Here is an 8,716-nt window from a genome sequence, read left to right on the forward strand (position 1 = left end):
CTAGCTGTTTCAAAAATGTATTGAGGTTGAAACCACATGACTGTTTGGATTATCCATCTTTTAAAGGTCATGTGGTTTCAAAGCTCCTGAGTCTATGATCCAAGAGTCACTACCAGATTTCAAACATTTACGTGAGAGTTTACCAAAATCAAAAGAAAGAATTTTGCTTGATCAGACCACAATACCTGTAAAGTTCACAGCTCCATTAATGGTGTTGTTGCTTGAGATTCCCTTGTGTTTCCAGCATGGTATTGTTGCAGAAAAGTCCTCAACTGCCCATATTGCTCCTTAGTGATGGTCATGTTCTGCTTATCTTCCTTAAAATCCATATCATCTCCCTGTGTAAAAAATACATCAGAACTGTTGCCGTGTGCATTGGCTGCTATCCTCTTTCCTTTCCAATCAGGATAATTTCCTTTATTGTAGTACCTAAACCGTTGGTTGTTGTGAGAACCATGATTGTTCTGATGAGAACTATGATTGTTATGAATGTTTTGAGGTTGTGAATTCTGAGATAGATATCCATGTAGCTTCTAACACCTATCTTTGGTGTGTCCTAGCCTTTTACACCACTCACATATGGGCCTAGGTCGATTGTTGCTATTCATTTGAGGGTAATAGTTGGTACTAAAGTTGTTTCCATTCCCCCTGTTGTTACTTCTAGAAGTACTGGCACTCAAGGCTGAAAAGCTAGGTGTAGTGGCCCTCAAATCATATGAACTAGCTCCTAAATGATTACCAGGTTTGATCTCTTTTTGTCTTTCATCCTGTACTAATAGTGAGAATACTTGTGCCACAGATGGTAGGGGATTCATCATTAGGATGTTTCCCCTAACAGTAATGTAAATTTCATTCAATCCCATTAAGAATTGGATTAACATCATATCTTGTTCAGCTTTGTGCAAGTTTTTTTAGCATCACATGTACAGTCACAACTACATTGAGTTTTAGTGTTTAAGTTGTTTAATTCCTCCCACAGTTTATTCATTCTAGTGTAATAGCTAATAATATCCAAAGTACCTTGAGTTAAGTCACTTATCTCCTTCTGAATTTGGTACAATTTTGCACCATTGGTTTGATCATAGCAATCTTCTAGCTCATTCCATAACTCAACAGCATCGCTCACGTACTCCACACTGTTTACAATATCTTTCCCCAAAGAATTTATAATCCACGATGTGACCATATCGTCACATCTCTCCCACAAGCGATATTTGGAGACTTTGGATCTGGCGTTTTGCACTCGCCATTCATGAATCCAAGCTTGTTCTTCGTTGATAGAGATTGCAAGACACCTCTTCTCCAAGATCTGTACCCAATTTCGTTGAATGGAACGGGTATGAGTGTTGCACCTGGGTTATCTGAATGATACATGTACATCGGGCTACTCGAATCGATGTTAGATTGATCTTCCTCAGTAGTCACAACCATGGTATAATCGATTGACAATGATTAATTTTGGAATTGAAACGAGAAACAACTCGAATCACGGATGAACACTTAAATCTGCAGATTTGAGAAGAAAAAAAACTTTCAGGTGCAAGTAACTGCAAAATTTTATCGAATTAGAACAATTTGTGACCTAAAGCTGTAGAAAAACAAAGCGGAATCGCTCTGATACCATATCAAAACTAAGCGGAATAGGTGAAAACAAGTATGAGCTTCAATGGTTGTTTCACCATAAGAGCTCAAGAGAGAGAAATTGAAGTAGTAGATATTTAGGAATTTGAGAAATGAAAGCTCAAGTTATCATTAGCAGTGGATCCGTGTTTATATACATCCGAAAAGGAAAATATCTAACTAGCTTAAGAACTAACCGACTATCTTAACAGCTGGCAACAACCTGTCTAAATAACAAACTAACATACTCTCAGCTAACTAACTAATAAGGTGTACTACACCAAAAGCTTACAGTACAAACAAGGATAAATATGACTATGAATCTTAATAGGCCCAAAAATTCGCGTCCCAACTCAACATTGGAGAGCATATATCTAGCTCTCTCAAGAAGAGTCATGTTCATATGTTGAGAAACACCATTTTGTTGAGGTTTACCTATAAGAATGTGAGGTCTAGAAATTCCGTGATTTAAGCAGAATCATTAAAATCACCTTCACAGAATTCCAAACCATTATCAATCTTGAGCTTCGTGATTTTTCTCCTAGTTTGGTTCTCAACAAGGATCTTCCAATTCTTAAAAGTGGGGGAGAACTTCATTTTTGTGTTTAACAAAAAAAAAAAAAAACTTTGCGAGAATAATTATCAACAATAGTACATATAATGACATCTTCCTTCTCTTCCATATGAGAAGGCCCCTAGAGGTTAGAATATATATAATCAAGAATGCCTTAAGTTTGATGAGTTGTAGTAGAGAAACTAACCTTTTTCTTGTTTCTAAAAAATACAATGTTCACAAAACTCTAAATTACCAATGACATGACACAAAGAAGACCTCTCTTGCTCAGGATATGCATGTTTTTTCACTCATATGGCCTAGGCGCATGTGTAATATCTTAATTAGCGCTTTCATCACAGTAGAAAGACGTGGTGCAATGTACTAGTATGCGCCCATGTCCATAGGATACTAGTATGCAACCATGTTCATTGGATCTTCTTGGGTGGGTTATTATAATTTGATGGGTGGATTATATGGGTCAAGTGGAGGGGTATTTTTATTTAAATGGGCGGGTTTAATTAATATTACAAAAATTACACGTGGCATATTTAAATGACGCCACGTGGCAATTTAAAGTCTCAGATTTTGTCATGGATGGTTTGTTAGTTTCAGGGGTAGATTTGAGCCCAAAAACAAACGTTAAGGGTATTTTTGGATCCAAAGGTTAACGAAGAGCATTTATGAGTCATTTTCAATATGTTAGGGGCATTTTTGGCTCTTTTCCATTAAAAAATAAAGTCAATAGAAGGGATAATAAATAGGACCGTGTGAGCGCAAATTGACAAAGAGAGACAAGAAGGGAGTCTATGTCAAGCCTCTCCTTTTTTGATCTTTTCATTGAAGAGTTAATATCACCTTTAACTAAATCCTTCATGTCTCTCGTCAACCTACATCACATGCTTAAGATGTTATCAAAACTCAAGTCATAACTTCAATTATTTACTCATGCGTTATTATGTAAGAAACAATTTATTTATTCTAAACGCAAGCATAGGATAATATAGTGAAGCTCGCAAGGCCAGGCACTGGTCCAATAATGCTAACAATTTGCAGCCACAGGCTCAAGCAAGATCTAATCATTTTCAGATCAAATTAATTCTATCTTTTTTCTCGTCTGAAAGCAAAAAAATCAATACATGTAGGAAGTTTTTTGTTCTGTTTTTGCTCATAACTTATAAGCAACTATTAGGTTTTTGAAGACCAGAAGCTCTTCCTCCAGCATTAACACAAGAAGCTTCAGCTGAATGATGTTTGTAACTAAGATTCACATCTTGCATTTTTATACCACTGCATGGGTATTTTTTGCTACAATCAAATTTGACTGCAACTTCTGTTGCCGAAGTTCCATGTATATCTTGATACGTTATGCTACTAATCTTAACACTTGAACCCTGAATAATAGTTTTGAAAAAATGAAGAATACGGGTGATCAGATATCAATATCCAATATTAATTGAATAAGAAAAAATGAATTTCGATAATTTGACTTTAAAATATACCTGTTCAGGGCAATTTTCATGACTCGGACAGTAATTTTGGTTGATGATAATTGGATTTTGGACATTGTTCATTACAGCGTGTTGAAAAAGAACATCCTTAACAAATCCATTGCTACGCCTTGCCCAAGTTTTCACCCTAACACCATTCTCTGTCCCAGTAAATGTAGCAGTTTTAACTGTCACGTTTTGAACTCCACGCTCTTGCAAATCCCAACCTAAACTACCAATGCTGCACCAAAATAATATGATGTAAGTTCTCTTGTGATAGTAAGGTCCAGGATTTAAACTTGACCGTTTTGACCTTATAAAGTTCATTGTATTTTCAAATTTATAGGTTCAAATCTAATATTTGTAAGAAATTTTGGTGGATTTTCACAAATATATTTAGCTACATAGACCACTGATAGTAGGTAAGTTGCCACAATTATGAGGTTACCAAGAAATGTCTTATCGAATAAATTTACCCGTAACTACCTTAGATATGATCTGGTTACTTATATAATTTTTATACCATCAGTATATAAAAATTAAAGGATAAGGCATCATTACCCCAACCTATGATCGAATATATGTTGAAAAAAGAGAAGAAGAAAGAAAAGAATAAGAAAAAAGAGCAAATAACAAAATGAATTAAAATATATATATATATATATATACACATGTGGCAAGGAGAGTGTATGTCACTCTCCCATAACAGTTTAGATATACAGTTTCAAGATGGTAACTATTCCGTTTTAAAAAATTCAGAAGGTAATAGGACTCCTGAAAAGAAAAGGTGCGTCGTGGGAAATTCGATCATAGTTTGGGGGTAATGATGTTTTATCCCTAAAAATTAAACTCAAGATAATATTAATAAGTTAACATATTCTATAGCCGCAATTCATAATAATATAACTTATTATTAATTAGTATAGTACATAAGTCAAGTAATAATAAGTGTGATTTCAGATCTAGGCGTGATTGTTTATTTATTCTTAGTTAGCTCTTGCCATGTTACCAAATGTAGGTTTTATTTAATTTTATTTCTCTAACCTTATTCCGTGGCCAGGGCCGCAGGCGATGTTTTCGATCCACAAGTTGTTGTTGCCAGGGCCAATTGACACACAATCATCGCCCGTGCCGATGTGGGAATTCAATATGGTAATGCTGGAAGATGACTGTAAATGAATGCCATCGGTGTTGGGGCTGTTTACTGGAGCTGAAACTTTCACTCCTTGTAACTTGGCGTTATGGCACCCGTCTAACAAAATGTGGAACATTTGGCTGTTTTGTGAAGTCAATCCGCTTATAACAATGTTGTTTGAGTTGTAAAAAGCCAATGCCTGCACCAGATATAGTTTTGTAAAGTAAGAAGAATTATTAACAGTATATAGTCATGTCCATGAATTAGGATGATTGATTGAATGTTGGTTTCTGAATTGAGAATTGCAAAATGTTCTGGTAACTCAATTATTCTTATATTCGTGTCGCCTTGATTAGTGGAAGAAAATGGAGAAGTAGCAGAACAAGAAAAGGATAATTCATGTTTAAACCAAAATGATTATTGGTTGAGTGGAAAGGGGTCCTATCAAATTTTTAAGCCTGTTAAAGATCTCGTCAGTTGAAAAGTGGCTAACGTGAAGGCTCGTTTAAAAATTAAGATTTCAGTTTATTCTTTTTTTTTTTTTGCGCGGATTGCCCTTCATTTGGGGTGGTCTTTAATTTTTGCCCTTCAAATTGTTAATCTTTAATTTTTACCCCTCGCCTGACACTCCGAGATTGTGGGTTCGAACCCTAGCTCAGGTAAAAAATAAAAAAAATCGCTAGACAGAATTTCGCAAGGCAGAATTTGGGCCGCACCTGCCTGTGCTATGTAAATTCTACCTGAAGGGCAAAATTTAAAGACCACCATTTTGAGGGGTAAAAATTAAAGACCAACCCCAGCGAAGGGTAAATCTACAAATTGCCCCAGTTTATTTAAATAACTAGTTTAAGTAGGCCCGTGCTAAGCCCGGACTCAAACTCAAAACTTAAAAGTCTTAAATTCAGTTATGGTATAATTTTTTCACATTTTTCTATTGCATAACTAATTTATGGCAGTAGCACGTTAATCATGTATTGTCGATAAGTTCTTAGAAAAATCAAAGTTTTGGGTCACATAATTGGATAATCTTTAAAAAAAAATGATCTTTTTATGAAGAAGCAAGTTTGGAAGGGAATTAGCAAATAATAAAGGCCCATACAAGTGATTCAATATTCCACAAACTAAAATGATTTACAACATATAAACAATTATAACTCGGCGAAGATTATTAATTGGAAACATTTGACATTTTTATAAATTATGCGCATATAATTACAAAAAGTAAGTTAATGTTGTTATATATGAACTACATAGCTCATCAACCATAAACCAACTCAATTTCCCATATCATGCAAAATTATGTATTCGAGGAAAGTCGAACTTAGTATCATATTTATTACGTAGTTTCTAATATTAATATTACTGTTTATGCAAAAATATATTTGACGCTTATTACCACAATCATCGCAAATGGAATAAAAATTATGATGTGATGTTGTGATGACACTTTTAAATTTACTTCCTTTTTCACTTGGTTGTCTTAGTTACTTGGTACAGAAGTTTAATTAAATCTTAAACTAAAAATGTGGTACTAAAATGCGTTTTAATCTTATAACTTAAACATGTCATATTAAAAGAAAAGGAGGGTCATATGAGATGAAGAAATTAAGAAGTTGCTAAATTCAGGGGCATATGTAACCTTATAGGTGGGGGTTCAATTGAGCCTCTAACTTTTGATGCGGATCATAAATTTATGTGTAAATATTTATTAAAATTGCATTAAATAATAGATATGAATCCATAACTTTTAAAATACAATGAGTTCAACTAAGAATCTTAAAATGCTGAACCCTTAAAGTTTAAATTCTGGATCCACCTCTGACTAAATTAGGAAAGAGATATCTTTTTAAAACGGGATAAAAAGAAAAATAAGACAAACAAAGTAAAACAAAGAAAGTAATAATTTCCAAACGGTATTCAGTAAGATTTAAATTAATATACAATTACGATTTAATTAAACTAATCAAAAGAACTCACAAAAGTTATCATGTGATATTTGTTGACAAAAGCTTAAAAAAATAAGCATCATATGTTGATATCTCCACGTGCCAAGTAGGTGACTAAACTTCCGTATTAAAAGTTGGACAACACAAAAGGAATTAAATTTTAAAATGACATATTTAACCCTGTGAGGACAACCAAAAAGTCCATATCAGCGTTTATATATAGTAGTAGCTAGTAAAGTAATTTCTTAAATGCATTGATAGTGTAAAGAATTTTACACCATTAATATTACTTTTGATCTATTCTATTCTAGTACCAATGATGGAGAGAAGAATAACTACGATATGAGGATTCAAGCAAATACATAAATATCAGACCTCATATTTGAATATGTGTTTCTCTTATGCCAGAGATTCAAAACTTTATGTAGGTAAAAGAAAATTTTATATTACCCCATTTACGAAGTATAACTTTCTAAGAAAAGGATTCAATTGAATCATCTTTCACTACTAGAAATAGAAGTTTTTTCCACCGATATTCAGTAAAATATTTGTGCTATAAAATATGATTTTCCCACCTCATTTCCACCAACTCAGCTCAATGAGAAAACTCATGGTGGGATTTCTCATTGAAACGCCGGAAAACTTCCTAATCTTTCCATGTGAAAACACTATTATTTAGATTTTTCCAATCGACATTCAGTGGGAAATAGCCACTGAACAGTTTTCAATGGGAAATCGGTGGGAAAATAGAGATTTTTTAGTAGTGTTCATTGCATGTGGTTCCGCCACTGTATGACAGGTAAACCTGCCTTGCTTTCCAGATTATTAGATACGTGTAAGTGACCATGATACTGTTTCTTCACATTATAAGTCTATAGAAGGTAAACTTATCCATTTCAAAATGTCCAAGAAACATACCGTAGATCCTTTAGGGCAACTCTTGCCTGAGTTTTTGCAAGCCCACAGAGAAGAGCCTTGTCCATCTAGTGTTCCACCATAGATGGAAACTCCACTAACTCTTTCAAATTTAATCCAGTTTCCAGCATTCCCATTGACATTATAATCAGAAGGAGCTAAGACTGTTCCATCAATACGTATAGTAATAGCCTTACTCTTGCATGTTTGGCCATAAAAATACGCGCTACGAACCAAATATTTACCCGGTGGCACGTATATAGTGGCCGGGCTAGTAGAAGCACAAGCTGCAGCCCATGCACTTAAAAAGGCCTTGGATGAATCTGTTTTGCCATTGGATTTGGCTCCATATTTTTGGACATTGTACATTGTACTTGCAGCTAGTGATAACTTAATTATAAAGAGGAAGATAATGAAAAGAAGTGGGAGGAGAGACAAAAAACTCATTTTGGTGATCACAATATTGTTTATTTGATAGTGAGGTCTAGAGAGATGGTGAGAGGTTATGTTATTGGATGAAGTGATGAGGAAATGGAAAAGTTGGGAAGGGTATTTATAGGGAAAGCAAAGAGCAAATTAAGCCGCAATTGGGTCAATATTGCTGTTGTTCATATATGGACATGTTGTAACAACTAACAAACAGAATCAAACTTGTGAATGAGTTTAACTTTGCTTATACACCGAAATTGTAAGATAACTTTATTCTAAATTTTTATGACACTATTTCCATTTTTTTTTTTAAATAACCCTTTGACCAACTTTTTTTTTTTTTTAATTCAAAGCCACTTTCATGGTGGGGTGGGGGGGGGGTTAGGCTACATTATGTCCAATTCAATATTAGAAAGAATGATAGATTTTTATATTTGGTAACAATTTATTTTTACATTTCTTATTTTTACCTTAAGTGAGAAGTTTTTACAGTTACACAGAAAATGTAATGGCAAGTATGTTTAAGACCATAAGTTTCAAATGTCTTATAACAACACAAAACTTTTGATATGTTTAAGACTGCAATTTCAAAAGTATTTTTTTTAATTAAATTTTGTGTCGAATCAAG

General features: G+C 34.0%; 1 protein-coding gene across 1 annotated transcript; it reads right to left on the reverse strand.

Moving 5' to 3' along the window:
• Positions 1-3,001: 3,001 nt before the first annotated feature.
• On the reverse strand, positions 3,002-8,167 carry LOC132611370 (polygalacturonase-like). The gene is made up of 4 exons (XM_060325801.1): positions 7,663-8,167; positions 4,708-4,997; positions 3,676-3,904; positions 3,002-3,567 (listed from the first exon to the last, which is right to left on the reverse strand). Exons 1-4 carry the CDS (start codon positions 8,104-8,106, stop codon positions 3,349-3,351), a joined length of 1,182 nt encoding a protein of 393 aa, XP_060181784.1. The 5' UTR covers positions 8,107-8,167; the 3' UTR covers positions 3,002-3,348.
• Positions 8,168-8,716: the final 549 nt, after the last annotated feature.

The sequence above is a fragment of the Lycium barbarum genome, chromosome 9 (assembly GCF_019175385.1).
Source record: "Lycium barbarum isolate Lr01 chromosome 9, ASM1917538v2, whole genome shotgun sequence".
Lineage (NCBI taxonomy): Eukaryota > Viridiplantae > Streptophyta > Magnoliopsida > Solanales > Solanaceae > Lycium > Lycium barbarum.